The sequence below is a fragment of the Passer domesticus genome, chromosome 7, assembly GCF_036417665.1.
Source record: "Passer domesticus isolate bPasDom1 chromosome 7, bPasDom1.hap1, whole genome shotgun sequence".
Taxonomy (NCBI): Eukaryota; Metazoa; Chordata; class Aves; order Passeriformes; family Passeridae; genus Passer; species Passer domesticus.
In genome coordinates this window covers 39227531-39245722 of record NC_087480.1, presented here as the reverse complement: position 1 = coordinate 39245722, position 18192 = coordinate 39227531, and the positions used below count along the sequence as shown (strand labels likewise).

Here is an 18192-nt window from a genome sequence, read left to right as displayed (position 1 = left end):
GAAATGCATTCTGCCAAAAGAAGACAGCTCTCTACTATGGCTGATGTATGCTGCTCTTAAGGGTTTAAAATTAGCTTTTAAGGTTTTTTGCCTGTGAGTGCAAATTTTGCCCTTTTAATTGCTTTAAGGACAAGGACTGATGTTCAGTTGAAATTAGAAGTTTACTGGGAAGTGGTAAACTTTAAAAAATAATTAGCTAATCAGACCATCAAGGAAGCACCCCTCTAGAATTTACACTGTTTGATGTCTTTTGGATTTTCCTCCATTTCTATTGCACTGCTCTACACATATTATTTTTTTTAAGTGATACTGTGAAGATTAACATTTGGGGTTGTGTAGTAGTAGCTTTCTGTGACTCCTGAGTGAGGTGCCTGTCTAGGCAGCTATAGAGGAACAGAGACATGGAATATTGTGGAGGCTTGGAAGTCTGAGCTTTTGGAGAAGCCAAACCCTCAGCAGCAGATTGAAGAGCGTGATGATCTTCATCTTTCTTGGGGTGTCTGCAGATTGAAGGACCACAGGTAGGTTGGTTTGGGTTTGACTTACCAGTAAATTTAAGAATTTAGTGCAAACAAAGCCTTGAGAGCAGGCTATTGTTTGCGACTTCACAAAGGCAGAGGCTTTACAGATGTGACTGTTTGTTTCTTTCCCTAAAAATACTATCAAAAGTGTCAGCATGCAAACTCAGGACCCTGAAAGGAGAGGGAAGAAGAATTTGCTTTACCCCTATTTTGTGGCTTCTACTGATGGGCAACAAATTACTTAAAATTTTAATGCATGGTATTTTACATTACTGAGTTATGAGAGTTGTCATCTAGCTTCAAATAAAGCTTTTCTGTCACCTAGGGATTCAGTATTTTTTAAATGAATGTTCTTAGCAGTAGTAATAAGAAAATGAATTCTAAAGTTTTTCTCCTGAGAAAAATATCTTCCCTCTGGTGAAGTTCCTTTGGCTTCACAGCTGTGTGGTGTGCCTGAAGAAAATCTCATCACTTGGCATTCGGTGCAGATGGTTAAACTCACTTTCTGTGCAGTGACCCTGTTTTGGGCAGTGCAGTGCTAAGGAAATCCCTGCCTGATGTTCTGCTTGAAGAACGTGTGCAGGACTGGGGAGGGCGTGGTGTGGTCCAACAAGCTGTGGCACGTGCTCAGGGATGTGGAGTTTGTCCTCCCATGTGCACAATGGTCCTTGGTGTTTGTTGGGAGGCTCTGAACCATCTGGGCATGAAATGCATTGCTCTGCATAGCTCCCACCAGGCTGCTCAGCTTGTTCCTGGCAGCACAGCTGCCTCACTGCTTTGCTGCTAACAAGGTGAATTAATTGCACATCTGGAATTCCCAGGGTCTCATTGCATTCCTGCCACTGGGAACCAGGTGCTAACATTTAGCTTCCTACCACTGTATGGCCCAAGTTTCAACACCACCACATAAGCTCAGAAAATTAGAAGTTCCTGCAGAAGGTCTTCAAATGCATTAATGTTTAATTTTCTTCTATCTGCTGGGGCTGATGTAGGAAAGCACTTTTCCCAGGAAACTCACTTGATGTTACACTGTCTCAGCAGTATCCCAGGCGGTGTTTGGTCCCACTTCAGCAACTCTGTTGCTATCTTCTCAATCCTTCCTTTACAAAGCAGCAAAGTAATATCTCAGTCTGGAAATCTCCCTCATACAAAACAGTGAGGAAAGGCTGTTCATGTACCCCTTATTTTTCACAGTTTTCTCTGTTCCTGGATGGGCAGCCTTTAGCCTGTAGAAGGAATTTTGATCTGTAGGTAGCTTTCCAAATCAAGGTCTGATGTGGATACATTGAGATGTTTTGGAGCCTGATGTGAAGCAGATCTTGATCTCTTCTAATCTGTCAATTAAATCAAGAGCTGCAGATCTTGCAGCTGGATGTATCAAGATGTCTGGACTTAGCATTACCTTTGAAGGGTCAGCAGGGAAACATCCAATTTTATTCTCTCTGTTCGTGGTATTCCAAAATAATCTTACAGAATTGCTTCTGTCCCTTCATGCTAAGCTGTGCTGCCTTCTGGAGTACTTGTGTTTTTTGGCTAAACTCTTTTCTCAGAAATAGCCACTGCATTAAGTAGTACTTTGTCCTTCATGTGTCTCCAGATGGGATGTGTGGGTGAACATGAACTCACACACTTGTGTGTTGTGACTTCCACAAGCACTGACAGTGTGTACAAATTATTCTCCAGAGGCAAAGTTGAAGGCATGTTCTGGCTGTTACGTGGGAATCAGGAACTGGAGTGCAGTTCCTTCTCTGCTTCAGTAAAAATTTGGAAGATCTTTGCTTATAAATTCCCAAAACATATTTGAAACATAACTCAGTGGCAAGCTTTGTTTTGGAAATGACCTCGCTCCAGCAATGGTTTTGTCAAGTCTGTTTATCTCAATTTCTTACCCAGCTTAATAGGCTGAGAAAGTAAAAACATTGTGTGTGGGTGGCTGAAAATGGGCTCTATGGATATTGCTGCAATTTGTGTTTCATAAATAATGGTAGCTTGTGCATAAGCCTGTAATTGACTGAAAATGCATTAAAAGTTAACATGAAGGCAGGTCAACTGCTGCTTAAAATCCATTGCTGGAGTCTCTTGGAGGAGGGGAAGATGGAGAGGCAGGAGATATACAAAGTGTACAGCATTAAACAGCACGATTCAAATGTACTCAAAGTCAGTTTTCTTAAATGTTTGCTGAAGAGGTCAAAACTTAAATACTTGAGGAAAGAAAGCTGTTGATTCTGTATCAGGCCAGGTGATGGATGCTCACAGCCACAGTATTATCCCCAAATAACAGTGCTGTTAATTATGGCCTGTGTCTGAAAAAAATCTGGGGCTGGTGAGTGGGAGTTGGAAAGGCTGGAGGGAGAGTAAAACATCAAAATTCCAAATATTCAACGTTCTGTGTGAAGAACATTTCTGGCCTCTCTGTGGCTGTACAGCCAGCAGTGCGTGAGTCAGTCTGGAGGGTCATGTTACTCCCAGAGCTGCTGAACTTGCTGCTGCTTAGAGCACTCATTGTGTATAGACATATCACTTAATTTGTTCTTAATTAAGCTCAACAATACGAGCTGTGTGTTTTTGATATCTAATTCAGATAGGAGCAAAGCCAGGTGTTGGAGCTGTTGCAGGCTGTGAGCACATGTGGGTCAGGGGTGAGTGGGTAAAGTGCTGCCTTTTGACAAGGGAAAAGGCTTCAAAATGTTATTTAATAGAAATTAGTGGCTGATTATCATAAGTGATGGAGCCACTGAACTGGGTGGAGCAGCAGTGCTCCAGTGGGAGCTGGTGTGCCCACCTTCAGCAGGGCTGGGCCTCGAGCTGGGGGCATCTCACGTACACATATGGGCAATACAGAATAATTTTCATTCTGCCTTTGGTCAGGACACCTTTGGCTCTGATCACCTGGATTTGTTGAACTTCTGAGACTGAAGCATCGCATGCTTTTGACTTTTAGGTGTGCTGGTTGAAAGAGCAGGGGGAGGACATTGAGCTGCAGAAGGGTGAGGCTCCTGGGAGGGCATGCAGAAGGAAAACAGGCCTCAGGAAAACCTGCTGACATTCCTGCGCTAACAACATTCACAAAATGCTTTTGATTTCTTTTTTTCCCCTCAGAAGTCAGTAAAATCTAGTTGTCCTTTAAAGAAATGGTTTCACAATTCTCACCAGATTATCTGATACTACATTTCTTGCAAGGCACTGCACTACAGTCTAATAGACTTTTTTCTTTTTACAGGAAATTGTGTTTTTGCCAATTGGCTAAATACCATTTTTAAAGAAATTGTGACCTCAGTTTTCTTTAGCTATTTAAACTTTTGGAATTTGAAAGTAGTTTTTAGTCTCTTTCTTCTCAGCTATTCTTCCACCCCCATATCTCCACCTGTGAAAAGGTACAGTTGGAGCTGAACATCAGGAATATTCCTCCAACACCTCCTACTGTCAAATTAAAATTTCTGAGGGGAAATTATTGAAATGATTTGATCTTTAAGTTGAAAACTATGAGAATGACTTGAAAGTGGGTAAGACTTGTTGCTTTCTTGTTATTCCTGTGGAGGTGTGGTCTTACACAAGAAACATTCATGAGAGATTCCATGTTGCTGAGGATCAAGGATGGAAAGTGGCCAGTTCAGTGGAAAGCTTTTGCTGCATCTTCTGTGGCCTGCTGCTGCCACCAGCTCTGATCTTTGTGGGGCTGTGGTACTGGTAGTTGCTTGCTTCAGATTTTACTGTTTGGTAGTTGTATCTCCAACATGAGAAAAACTCTTCAGAAAATGTAATCTTGCTTGGTCACCAAGGTCCCACAGTTTTTTGGAATGGATGGGAATTGTCAGTTTTCAAGGGTTGTGGTTACTGCAGGCACTGTTGGTGTTGTCATTGGCCTGTCAGTAATGAAAGGAAGGTAATAACTGCATTCTTCTGCCAAGAATAAAAGCAAAAGACAAGTTTTGTCTTTTCTGCATATATACTTTTTTCTGGGTCTTTTTTCTTCTTTTCTTTCTCCTGTTTTGTGAGCGTGAACTCCCACTTTCCTGTGTTCCTTCAGTTGTGGGAGTGACCTGTTTTCACCCATACCTATTGAGTATGGATTGTGGAGGAGCTTCTGGACCTTTGGCACAAGCAAATGAACTTTCCAAGGATCCCAACACACAGTAACACCAATCCAGCTTGTTTTGGTTCTGATACTGATGGCAGGAGGTAGCTTTGCAGTCCTGATACGTGAATGAGATGGAGCCCTCCCCAAAATGGCCCATGGCATCCTTGATCATCTGTGATCTGCTGCGCTTGCCAAGCATAAAGGGCCTTTTTAAAATGAGCTTTTATCATTTGTGCTGAAAAAGGACTTTGAGGCTTCCTGTGCAGCTAGGATTTTTGTGTTGGACATGGGATCTTCCCAGTCCCCAGTGAATAAACACAGCTGGCTGTTTTGGGAAATGGACTTAACATCTTTGCATCAAAGCTGTACAAATAAGGCATCAAGCTGTACTGAATTAACAGATAAGGTTTTCTGACTTTTACACTGACTTAAAAGTGATCAAATAAAAACATGCATTTTTCGCAAGGCTGCCTTCAGCCCAGAGCAGGGGGAAATAAGCCTCCCCCCTTTGGATACATGACTGAAACAAGCAGCCTCGATGACCTATCAATGTTGGATTATCATGCAATAATTTACTGGGCAGCCTTTTGCTGTCCAGAGCCGCCCACGCTCAGGAGTCAATGGTGCCTTTGTTTGGGAGCGCTGGAAGAATGCATGATCTAATGGAGTGGTGGGAGTTTGCCTTCATTCCAGCATGCTCCAGGCTGTGCTCATTCCCCCAGTGTCCCAAACACATTTCCTTCCTCTGTCCCCATCTTAGAACAGGCTCCCAGAAAAAACAACCCATGTTTGTGTCTCTGTCAGGCTTTTTTAAAACCCTGTCTGTGTTGGAGCTCCACATGCCAGAATCTTTGGTTTGGTAGGGCATGGTTTAAGAAAAGGCTGTTAAAATCCTTCAGGCCTTTCTTGTTCATTATGTATGCTCATAAATCTTGAGGCTCTTCAGGTGAGGACAAGAAAATAAACCTAAGATTTATTATTACTAGTTTGTGTTCCTGTGAAGGCCACAGCTCGGAATGTGAGAACTGTTGCCTGTGCTTCTGCATGGTTATTTCCCTAGTGGAATTCCTCAGAAAGTGGAAATCTTTTACATTCCTTTTTCAAATGCTGGATATTCCATTTGCTTGGGCAATACCAATGTTCTTGTCTTCCTTCTCCTCTACAAATTTTCTCAGAAAGCTAGGCTGTAGTTGTAAAAGGACATTTGCTCTAGAACTTCAAAATTTTCTTGATTTTGGTCGTGTGTTTTTTTCATGTACATGTGATGCAAGCAATATAGCACCACTTACGTGTCTTGCAGGTGTTGGGCTGTTGTTGTTTAATGAAAGTACTTTATTCCAAAGGACCAAGTGTTTCTCACTCTCCTCCCCTCCTTATAAACTCTGTCCTGTTCTTGTTACCCATCTGCATGTTGAAAAATCCTATCCCATTGCCATTAGATGGGACAACTCATTTTCCTTAAATACTGCTCTGTCATTTCTGCCCCTGTGATCCAGGAGGGAAGGCTCTGGCAGGGTTTCTAGCATGAGAGGCCGAACAAAATACTGAGATAGCTGAGAACTTGGAGTGGCTAGTTGGCTCAAGATGCAGTGATTGCTCTTGAAGAAGACCTTGTGAACTTGCTGGCCTCTGTCTGCTGACATCCAGGTTTCTGTCCCCTGCAGGGAGCACACTGCTTGTGTTGGGTTCTGGGATCTGTGTGTCTGGAAGAATTGGAGCCAGTCTGTTTTGCTCATGGATGGTTCAGCATTGTGCTGGGTGCTGGGGGAGCTGATGGTTCAAGAAGGGCAGAGTTGAGGCAGGAATAAGGGTGAATGGCATGGAGCACATTTTGATCTAGTAACTGGGAAAGCTGGCATATGTTCCTGGGAATGATGGGAAAACAGGTCGGAAGAAAAAAGCAAAATGAAATGCCAGTTATATTTGATTGCTGTCTGCCCTTCACTGCCAAATGGAAATGAAATCCAGTCAAAAAGTACTAAGTAGGCTCTATTTGTTACTGAGTTTGTTTTCAATTATTTTAACCTTTACTAAGACATAGGTTGTCAGCAAGTACCTGTGTGAGAAAAGCTGCCTTGGAAGAGGAGCCAACCAAAAGAGAAACAGTAAAGTTTAACCATTTCATTACTGCTCAGTGGATTTTTTAAAAAACAAATCTGCAAAATGTAGTCTGCCCAATGCAGTCTTCTCAGGTAGATTATTTTTTCCCCTCAGCAAAGCTCAGTGGCTGTATGCAGGAGAGGTAGCATTGATTCTTTCCATGTGCCAGTCCCATGTGCGGGGGATTCAAGTGGACTGATAATGAAGGAGGCTGAGTGTCCTCTGGGCTTATCTCACCCAGGCATCTGCTCACAATTCAACACTTGTAGTCATTGTGCCAGCTGGCGGGACAGTTTTCCTGGTGTAAATTATCCATCCGTTCTGAGGGGCCTGAATACAAGGAGGTCTTTTGTGTGTAGAACGAATTCCTAACTTCAGGGAAAAGGGAGGAGTTTCTGAAGATCTAAATGGCATTGGCTTGTATGGGTTTTAGCATGGCACATTTCCTGGTGGACCTTGGGATACTGAATTTGGCGATGACCCAGCTGAGGGAGGGCTGTAATTGCTGATGACAGCTGGCCAAGCCCAGCAGTGTGAGCAGGCTGTTTGGGGCAGTATCCCCTGCATGAAACAATGCTGAACATTTTCTACTGCCTCTCCGGGCACAGAACTTGCTCGTTCCTTTGAATCTGTAATTGCAATATTGTCTTGAAAGCTTGTATGTGTGCTTGCTTACAGTAGAGAAAGGGATTAAAGATTTCTTTCGTCATCCTGAATTGTCAGAGGGAGCTGGTTATCATGTCACCTTGTCACTTGCTGGTGAACAGCTCCATGCCTTAGAAAAGATGCATTTTTAAAATGTGTGGCTCATGATTTTGAGCTCTGGATACTTTAAACACACATCAGGTTGCACTTGTGAAGCGCTAAGCTCATGGTCACTGATTCCAGCATCTGGAGTTCTTCCTGCAAAACAGATCTGTCACTTCTCAATACACCCAGGGAAATACTACCTGACAGTGGACACTATCAGACAGTTCTAAGCCAAACTGAGCTCCAAGTCAGTACTGGCTTCTAGGAAGAGGAGAACAATGTCTTTTTGTCTTCTGAATGTAATGTTTAAAAGTGCCTTTCACCTGGTTATTGCTGTCACCATTTCTTAGCGTAATAGCTGTATATGTTTATTCAGCCTGGCAAGACATGAAAGCAACCTGGGCTGCTTATCTTTGCTAGAAAAAGTCTCTGCAGCCTCAAAGAACTGCCAGGCTGTTAAGCACAGTATTTATGTTCAGTGTGAACAGTGGGGAAACACATTTCCACACTGTGTCAGCTGGTCTTGGGTAAACTCCATTGTTCCAGCAGTATTTACCCAGCAAGGCACTGCACAGCCACTCTCTGTGCATTAACTGCATTCCTCTTTAATGCCATTAACTGCACTGCTCAAGGAGTTACACTGCCAGCTGCCATAAATGCCTTTTTCACGTGGGTTGCTCAGTTGGGAGGGATTTGAATGCATTTTCTTAGCCTGCCATGTAAAACTGGAGATGAAAAAGGGAGGGTCCTTGCCATTTAGCAGAAGGGGTTCCCAGGAATAATGTTTTCATGCTGCCTAGGGTGCAGTTGGCATGTGCTGTGCCTTTAGCTGAGCTGGGGCTTTCACGAGGAGCAGTAGGAGACCTTGTCAGGAAACAGGGATCATAATTCAGTTATAGTGGAGATTGAAAAAAGTAGTTATTTTCTGGGGCAAGCAGCCTGTGACCTGGCCTTTCATCTAGAGCAGAAAGTTGTGTGTGTGAGTGAAAGCACATGCTCAGCCCCCTCATCATTCCCAGGATTCTTTTGAAGCATTTCCTCCCCATCTTGATGAAGCCTGAACACCAGGGGTTTTGCCTCACACCAGAGGAATGCAGTACTAGTAGAAAACTAACCACCCCAATTCAAAAGAGCAGGGTATTCCTGACAATTCAGCTGACACTGTTCAATGAAGTGACTTTCATTGTTGTCTCTGGCTTATTTTTTATCCCCTCTTGACTTAGGGAATGGCTGCTCTTGCCTTGATGTTGATATTTTGCTCTTGATGCCTTGCTCTTGATGTTTTCCTATTTTTACTTGTCATTAAAGTTGCCCAAAGAAATCCCACCAGGGCTGACTTTCAGTGTTAGATTTTGCTTTATCTTACCGTGTGTGCTCTCTCATTAAGCTGATGACACTTTTACTAGTGATAAAACTATGATAGTAGCTGTGGTTTTTAGTTGCTCTCCATCCAAGATGTTGGTGAAGTTCTGGGATAGGCTGCCAAGTTGCAGGTCACCACACTGGGGTATTCCTGCAGAAGAAGGAGGTAGTATTTGCTTCCTGGGCCCCTTGTCTTTTACCTGGAAAAGCTGTGAAATGTATCCTGAGTTTGTTTACTGTGGACCTGAAAAAGATGTTTGTGTGTCTCCAGCCTGTTGTCTTGTGTCTGTCATGAGTTCCTGCATTTTATTCCTACCTCAATATTTTGTCTTCAGTGAGGCAAAGAGAAGAGCCCATGTAGTAAGAGAAACAGGAAAGTTGGGAGGGTCTGATTTGTACACAGGATGCCTGCTTCTTACCTTTATTGCAGTTCATGAGAAAAACACTCCAAATGCACAGGAACAAGATTCATCTCCTGTATTGGGCAGGAAGAGGAGAGAATGCCTAAGCTAAGTTAGTGCTGAGTGTCAATCCTTTGGAAGAAAGCAGTTTGGCATTAATGGTGGTGTTTGCTCCTCGCTTGTCTTCTGTGTGTAAGAAAATCTCATTAAATAATCAACCCAAACCAACAGGGAGCTGGTACCAAGCAAGAGCCATGACTGTGAATGTCTGGCTTCCAGTCTTGTGCTTAGGTCATCCATGATCCGTGCACACGTGATATAAATAGGAAAGGGTATTTTATAGGAAGTGTCAGGGGGCTTGTATCTGTATAATGTCCCAGCTGTCCTGCATGTCACACACAGACAATACTATTTGGTGGGTAGTTTAAACATCAGATTGGTCTTTTTCTATTCTTGGGTGTCATGGTTTGATACTGGCCAAATGCCAGGTATCCACATAGTTATAGCTGAGGAGAGGGAGAAAAAATTGACAAAGGGCTCATGAGTTGAGATAAGGACTGGGAGAAAACACTTTAAGGGTAATAGTTACAAAAAAGTTATAAAGTAAATTTATTATTAACAGAGTGAGAGGAGGATGATGAGAGATAAAAGGAGCCTTTTAAAGTACCTGTTTTCCCCCAGACCCTCCTTCTTTCCCACTGACAGTGCAGGAAGACAGGGCATGGGTGTTTTAGTTAGTTTGTCATTCAAGATCTTTTTGTTTTCACTCAGGGAGAGGAGTCTTTTCTCTGCTATGCCATGGGGTCCCTCCCAATGGGCAAATAGTTGCCCCAAAACTGTTGTGGCGTGGGTCATTTGTCCATGAGATGCAGTCTTTTAAGGGCAAGCTGCTCTAGTTTGGAATCAAGGGCTTTTTCTCTCTATCTCTGGAAGCAAAGACCCTCTCTTTCTCTAGTCAGTCTCCCACTAGATCACAACTTTCCCTGCCATCACTTTTCCCATGGGCTGCAAGTGGATCTCTGCATCCCCTGTGGACTTCAGGCATTACAAGGGCACAGTTTGTTTCAGTATAGTTCTCACCATGGCCTGCAGAGGAATCTCAGCTCTGATGTTTGAAGCACATTCTCCCTGTTTCTTTTCCGCTGATCTTTGTGTCACCACGTTGTTTTCCCTCACATGTCCTCATGTCCTCCTCTTCTCTGAGTAGAAGAAAAACTGCTGCTTGTAGGTACCATTGCCAGCAAGTGCCACTGATTCAAAGATGGTTGTAAGACCCCACAGTGCCAAGAAGCTGATCTCGTCTAGGTTGATCTTGTCTAGATCTTGCTGGGAGTTGCTCACCGTGTTTTCACTGCTGACCATGCAGCCCCATTGCCATTGCACAGGCAGTGGTGGCTGCTGTTTAACACCTCTCTGTCACCAGGAGGAGAAGCTGCCACCCCTGCCCTTCTGCCTGTGGCAGGGGTGGCCAGGCAGGCAGGGCTGGTGTGGCTGCCCCGAGGTGGCGTCGGCTGTGGTGCATTGCCATTGCCATGGGCCACGCCAGGGCTGGCCCCCAGCAACAGCACTTTCCCAGCCCTGGAAAAAAAACTGTGTTGGCACTGTTCTGATTTTCTTCTTCAATGTGTCATCACAAAGACGTTACCAACCTCTCTAACTGGGCCAGCAGCATGTCCATCTCCAGAGCCATCAGAGATTGGCTCTCTGTTGGACGTGGTGGAAGCTTCTAGCAGCTTCTCACAGGAGCTACCCCTGTGGGCCCCCCTGCTACCAAAACCCAGGCTGTGCCAAACACATTGGGGGATATAATTTTTCAGGTGCTGTATAACTTGATTTTTACTTTATTTTTCTCAGGTGTGTTGGTTTCAGGACCCTTTGCTGTGCTTCTCCTGCTCCTCTGGCTCCTCCCTTGTGCCACACGGGCTTTGGGTGTGACATGCCTAATGCAGGCTGGCCCCTGGCCTAATCACGGGGGCCTGCAGGGCAGCTCCGTGGTTCGTGACCTAATTCATGGCTGTCGGGTTGTGCGTGTGCTCTTTGAGAACACTCTGTTCTTGCTCCGTGGTGCCTCTGCTCTGCTCTCACGTGTGAAGGAGGTGAACACTTCAGCAAGTGCCAAGCCTTATGTTAAAATTTAACATGGTACAGTTCATTCATTTTACGAGTTGGGGTTAAATCTCTGTGACTTTTGCAGGTTGAAAAAACCTGTTTCTTAATCAGCTGAAACGCTTCTAGTAGCTTTTTTTTTGATCAGCAGAAGAACCAGTGATGGCTGCAAGTTCTGCTTAGAGCACTGTTTTTCTTGGAAGTGGTGGGAGCATAAAAGAGCATGGCAGGGACTAAACACCCGAGGTTTTATTCCAAACAAACTCAACGTTGTTTTAGCAAGCTCCCTACATGCTCCAGGATGTCCTAATTGTACACAGTCTGCTTGCTGCAGTGGAGCAAGAACAGCTGGTACACAGCTGTAGGCCTCCTCCTGGGAACCCTTGGCCAGTGTGGATAGCAGATGAAGGTGGCTGGACAGTGTTGTGGTCCTTTTCTCCTTAGGGGTTCTCTCAGGGCAGCTGGTTTATGTGCATGGGGGTAGAGTCACGAGGGAGGATGATGTGCTGATTGCCACAGACCTAATAGGAGAGGCAAGGAGGTGGATTTTCTTTCATTCTTCTAGGAAATGGAGAACATGGGTAGCTTGGAAATCATTGCACTCTGATCTGAAAAATGCCTTGGTGACTTTAGTCAAATGATGTGGGAAACTTAAACCTCATTTTGTTTTTCCCAGGGAATGAGTAGAAGAGGGCTGTAGTCGGTAGGTTCAATGCTGGGGGAAAAGCTTTGTGAGCTGTAAAAAGAGATTAAGTTATTGTCTAGGGAGGAGGCAGAGGTACAAACTAGGCTCTACAGTGTGACTTATTCCTCTCTGGTTAATACTGTTTCTCCCGTGCATATATTTGGGAGAAATATCATCAAATGTCGTTAACTTGGGCCTGGCTTAAATACACACAAACTACTCATGGGTCAGATGTAGTCTGTCGTCTGTTAGGGATGTATGTGGAAGAGAATTGCAGCTTCTGAAATGTGTTTGGTTGCACAGAAGCTTGTAGGTTTCTTTATCTATTCAGCCTGCCCTCCGTCTGCTTTCACAGTTCCTTCACCTTGTCTTTGTTTGGAGATACAAAGACAAGATACCAGACTGGAAAAGATACTTCTGGTGTTGCTGGACATGCTCATCCTTCTCCATAATGCTGGGAGATGTTTCTCCAGAGAGAGAAATGCAGCGCAGCTCTTTCCAGTCTCTCTCAGCTTTGAGTCATCCTCACAGGTGTGTCCTCTCCCCCACAGGAAAAGCCTTTGACATCACGTACGTGCGCCTCAAGTTCCACACCAGCCGGCCCGAGAGCTTTGCCATCTACAAGCGCACGAGGGAGGACGGCCCTTGGGTGCCCTACCAGTACTACAGCGGCTCCTGTGAGAGCACCTACCACAAAACCAACCGCGGCTTCATCCGCACCGGCGAGGACGAGCAGCAGGCGCTCTGCACCGACGAGTTCAGCGACATCTCGCCTCTCACCGGGGGCAACGTGGCCTTCTCAACGCTGGAGGGGCGTCCCAGTGCCTACAACTTTGACAACAGCCCTGTGCTGCAGGTATGTGAGCAGGACTGTCAGTCAGGTGGCCTGAGTTGAGTCTTCTGTTGAGTTGCTGTTCATGGTGGATTTGTGCCAACAGGGCTGCACTACAGCCCTTACTCATAGTGAAAGGCCCTTGCACAGCTGAGCTGGGGTGGACAATCCACAGAGACGCTTTTGAAGGAAGAGTTGAACTCTTAAGTCTGTTAATAGTAAGTTTATGGTACAAAAATGCAAACCTGGTGGCATTAAGGGTGATTTGTCAGTTGGCATCGTGGAAGTCTTCAGAGAGTAAATGTAAATCTCTGCCAGCTTAGAAAGCAGCTGTGGACATTCTGCTGTTGTTTCACATACAAGGACACAGAGAAGGTAAAGTCTCAGTCCAGTTAATATTTGAGGTATCTGCATGTATAGTTCAAGCAGCAAAAAGTAAGAAATACAAGATTCTTCTAAATACATAAAGCATTACAGGAATCCCTACCCTGTTCTCTTACATGTGTGTTGAAGCAGAGAAGTTTGATTTTATCCCTGGTGTTTTTCTCTTACAAGTGGCTTGGCAAGGGGGTTTTGGCAGGGGTTTTTTTGTTGTTGAGCATTCTTGAATGGTTTTTTTTGCATTCACAAGAGTGGTTGGGCAGTGGTCAGAAGTATACTAGAGCACCAGTTTATCTGATTTACTTGTCAGTTTTTGTATTCTGCTTGATGACTTCTCCAGTTTATATGGCAACAAGGAGCTGAACCTGTGGGTTTTGCCTCACTGGGGTCGTTGTCTTCCTTTCAGAGCTGTAATTATCATCACTTCCCTTGGCTCTTAGAGTAGCAGGAGTAGTCTGAGACTACTCAGCAGGCTCAGGGCTTGCCTGTTTCCCATTCCCAGGCAGGAGAGCAGAATTTGGTGGGGTTGCTTCTGCAAACTAAAGTGAAATGAAAAAATAAGATTAATGGGAAAGGACAAAGAACTTCTGAAGTGGAAAAGAACCAGTTTGGCCACCTCATTGGTGTAGCCAACCCTTACAGAAAACCATGTCTTATCGTTAAGGTGAATAAGGAGATTTCAAGTTAGCAATTTTCTGATAAGTGTCTCTATGTAAGGAATAGAGATCTGACCACCAGTTTCCTAAAATACGTACCAACCCCTGGTGTTGCTTTTTAGAACTGAAGTAAATGTATATATTGTGATTGGTATTTCCAAGTGTTTACATCAGTGTTTGTAATTCAGTAAACAAACACTATGTTACTGGCTGAGCAGTGACACAGGTGCTGCACAGTTGTACATACAGGGTTGTTTCTTTGTGTTCTTTTTTATGGTGTTTGAAGGAAAACAGCTTTGTAGAGGGTATAATAAAACCAAGGAGGTGCCAGTGTCAGTGGCTGGTGGAATGTGATATGAAATTTGGCAACAGGAGCTGTGTGTGCTGGCTGCTGCTGCATGAGGGCAGGGCAGTGTGTTACAGACACACTGTGTAAATATTATTAAAAACTCTTGTGTTGCAAGTCAGATCTGTCTGTTTTTCTTCCTCGGCCTCCCCCAGCCTCACTCATTTGTCTGTCTGTATCTTTTAGTCTGGTGCAATATGCCTGCAGACAAATGTACACTAAAGATTTTCCCATTGGTGCTGCATAGCTGTGCAGGAAAACTACAGCCAGACAGATGCGTACAATTAGCAAGCTGGCATAATTGCCTGCCCTGCCCTTTCTGCTGGAGAGGTTATTCAGTGCTTCCCAGCTGAAAGCAGTCAGGATGTGAAGAGGCATTGGAAAGGGTCTCCAGAGAGGAGAAAGTGTCAGGAAAACCCATTTGAACCAAGAGGATGTGGCATAAGGCTTCTGGGGCAGGAGCATGTGAGCTCCTGAGGTGCAGAGGGGAGAACAATGAGGAAGGACCCAGCTGCTGAGGAATGACTTCATTAATAGAACTGCTAATGACTGCTACTCTCTCAAGGGAAAGGGTGTTTCATCTGATGGGATTTCTGTCTGCTCTAGGAATGGGTGACAGCTACAGATATTAGAGTGACCCTCAACCGTCTGAACACATTTGGAGATGAAGTTTTCAATGACCCAAAAGTTCTCAAGTCTTACTACTATGCAATTTCTGATTTTGCTGTGGGTGGTAGGTGAGTAGACAATAAAACTCTGTTCTTACTAAAGTTTTTGGTTAGTTTTACTAGACTGCTTTAAAGATACTAATTGTATTCACATCATATCAATAGGCTCTGGTCTTTACTGACTCTCCTAAATCAAGAATGCATTAGAATGAATTTTACATAATTTGCAAATATTGTGTATAAGCTTTTGTGGCTATAGCTTCAGAGCTGTCAGAGATCAATTTTTTTCCTTGATTAGATGAAATATTAAGTGATTTGAGAAGGCAAATAGTAAAAAGAATTAACTAAAATGAAAAACAAAAGAAGAATTTTTTTTCTGCTCTGTGGTCTGTGTGGTTTTTAATGTGTTTTTAAATTGTTCTCTCCTGTGTCCGCACTCTCGAATAACAGTAAGTAGAAAATCTCTGTCTCTACTTCACATATATTGAAGAAGCGATCTCCTTTGGAGGTCTGGAACATGGTACAACATGGTTGTGGTTGTCCATTCCTTTTGCCAAAGTCTCTTATGGAATGTTTTAACCTTAAGTAAAATGTTTTACTGAATAGAGATGAGACCACTGCAGGGTTTTGGACTGTTAGCGTATGGCAGTCTTGAGACTGGGATTTGGCCACATGGGGATTTGTATTGGCTGCACAAGCAGTCTGGAGGTCCCTGGGCTTCTGTATTAGTGCCCTTTGTGCTATTTAATTTCCTACTGATACCACAATAGCCCATGCTCAGTGAACATACCGTGTTCTGGCCTCTCACAGGAGAGAAGTTGTGGAAAATTTACTGACATAAAGCCAGCTAAATCTTTGCTTCTCCTGCTCAGGTTAGTCTGAAGACTGCAGAGGAGTTAGTTGACTTTCTTCCCTTTCTAAATGCCTACCTACAGCAGGCTGCACCTCTTTGTTCCATAGTGTGGTTTGGTTTGGAAGGGACCTTCAGAGATCATCCAACCCCCATCATGGGCAGGGGCACCTTCCACTATCCCACGTTGCTCCAAGCCCTGTCCAGCCTGGCCTTGGACACTTCCAGGATGGGGCAGCCATAGCTTCTCTGAGCAACCTGTACCAGTGTCCCACCATCCTCATTGATTCCTTATGTCCAGTCTAAATTAAAATTTGAAAGATGTTTAAAATTACTGCCCCTTGTCCCATCACTACAGGCTCTGATGAAAAGTTTCTCTCTGTCTTGTAAACCCCTTTTAGATATTAGAAGGTCTCCATAAGGTATCCGTGAAGCTCCCTCTTCTCCAGGCTGAATCATAGCAGTTTTGTTCTCAATTTTGTTGTAGTCATTTACCTTCAAATTTCTCTCATCTCAGATCCTGAGATCTGGGCCCTGTTTTTTGGTGTTGCTTTGCTAGTGACCTGGAGCGCTGGAGTTTCAATACCTGTTCCTTACCTCTCCTGAACCAGGTGCAAGTGCAACGGGCACGCGAGTGAGTGTGTGAAGAATGAGCTTGGGAAGCTGGTCTGCAACTGCAAGCACAACACCTTCGGGGTGGACTGTGAGAAGTGCCTTCCTTTCTTCAATGACCGCCCCTGGAGGAGAGCGACCGCCGAGAGCGCCAACGAGTGCCTGCGTATGTGCGGGGACAGCAGGGTCCTGCCTCTGCTGGCAGCCACAGGCTGGCCCTGCCTTCTTTTAACTTCAGCCACAGCCAGCATTAAGCACAGCTCGTGGGGCTGTTGGTCATTCCACTCCTGTCCTGTGGGAGCTTTCTGGTAGATCCCTACAAATGGGCATCTCGTTTCTGGAGAAGGATGGGGACTACCCATCTTTCCTAAAAAAAAGAGGTGTTCTGCAAAAGTGTACAGGCTTGTACTTTATGAGACCCATGGGGAAAATATCTGTTTACTATGCTGGAGTATAATTGGCCTTTCAAAAGCTCCTCATTTGGCATCAGTTGATTTTTGTGTTTGGGTTATTGGTTTTTACAGTTACTTGTTGATTATTTAGCCTAATTTCCGGACGGCAAATGCAGGTCTCTGTCACAGAACACCAGTGTGCTTGGTGTTTTGTCCCAGACCACAGCTCCTGGTAGTTTACTTTATGGGGAAGCTTTGTCAGACAGAAAAGTTTTCTTCCTGTCTGACCTCTGTGTGTCTAGATAGGTCCCAGCTGTTTGTGGCTTCCCTCAATGGGGTGGTGAAATTGGGATGTCCTGCTGTCTAGGGATTTGCAATCTAGGGGAGAAGCTCTCATTACAGCACGGAGTAGCCTCATGTTACCTTTTCATGCTTGTTTGCATGACAGGGATCAGTGGTGCTGTGTGGGAGGACAATATTTTGGCAGCCTGATGTTGAAAGAAGTGGGGTAGCAAATGCTGGTTTTCTTCTGGGCATTGATGAGCATGGTCTCAAGTTTGTTTCAGGCCTCAGAGCGGTTAAAAGCTCCTTCCCCAGCTCATCTACAGCTGAACCATGCAGGGTGGGATCTGTGCTGTGGGACAGGACAGTCACTGACAGTGCCGTGTCTTTGCAGCGTGCGACTGCAGCGGGCGGTCCCAGGAGTGCTACTTTGACCCCGAGCTGTACCGCGCCACGGGCCACGGCGGCCACTGCACCGGCTGTGCCGGCAACACCGCCGGGCCGCGCTGCGAGCGCTGCCGCGACGGCTTCTACCGCCTGGCCAGCGAGCAGGGCTGCCTGCCCTGCAGCTGCAACCCCGTCGGTGAGCACCGCTGCGAGCACACTTCCACACACAAAACCCACCTCTTCTTTCTGTCATGCAGCTCATTGCCAGCTCCGGGGTAAAAAGAGGGAGGGGTTGTTTGGGTTTATTTCCTTTTTTTCCGTGTAGGAAATGTTTATTGGGTTGTATTTTGGGTTAAGTTATCCTTGGATCTAAGTGGAGTTAGGGTGGCAGGGCCAGATAGGTCAGCTCTGCAGCACTTACTCCTTTGAATGTATTCTGAAATAGATTTTTTTTTTCCACTGTGTATGTGTTACCCTAGATGCTCCCAGTACTAAAGAACTCATTTAAATTCTTAATAACCAAGATGATGTGAGTGGGTATTTCTGGAAGTTGTTCATGCTGAGAAATTGTAGTGAACTTTAGCTGCTGCATCAGTTTCTCCTACCGAGTATCCAAGCACTATAAATACAAACCAGTGAAACATTAAACACAAAAGGGGGTGGGGTGAGATAAAACAAAGTAAACTCAAAATATGTAGTTAAACTCCTTTTAAAAAAACGGGGATGAGGGTAATTCTGGCAGGAGAATAAATCTTTTGTTGTGTAGGGAACCACTTAACTTGT

At 44.7% G+C, this 18192-nt stretch overlaps 1 protein-coding gene across 1 annotated transcript in view; it reads left to right on the top strand.

Moving 5' to 3' along the window:
• LAMC1 (laminin subunit gamma 1) overlaps positions 1-18192 on the top strand; it is a 65968-nt gene that overhangs the window by 29591 nt on the left and 18185 nt on the right. The window contains exons 2-5 of the mRNA XM_064427828.1: positions 12555-12859; positions 14825-14955; positions 16348-16514; positions 17417-17605. Of these exons, the coding sequence (XP_064283898.1) occupies positions 12555-12859; positions 14825-14955; positions 16348-16514; positions 17417-17605 (792 nt within the window). The remainder of the gene's footprint in view (positions 1-12554; positions 12860-14824; positions 14956-16347; positions 16515-17416; positions 17606-18192) is intronic.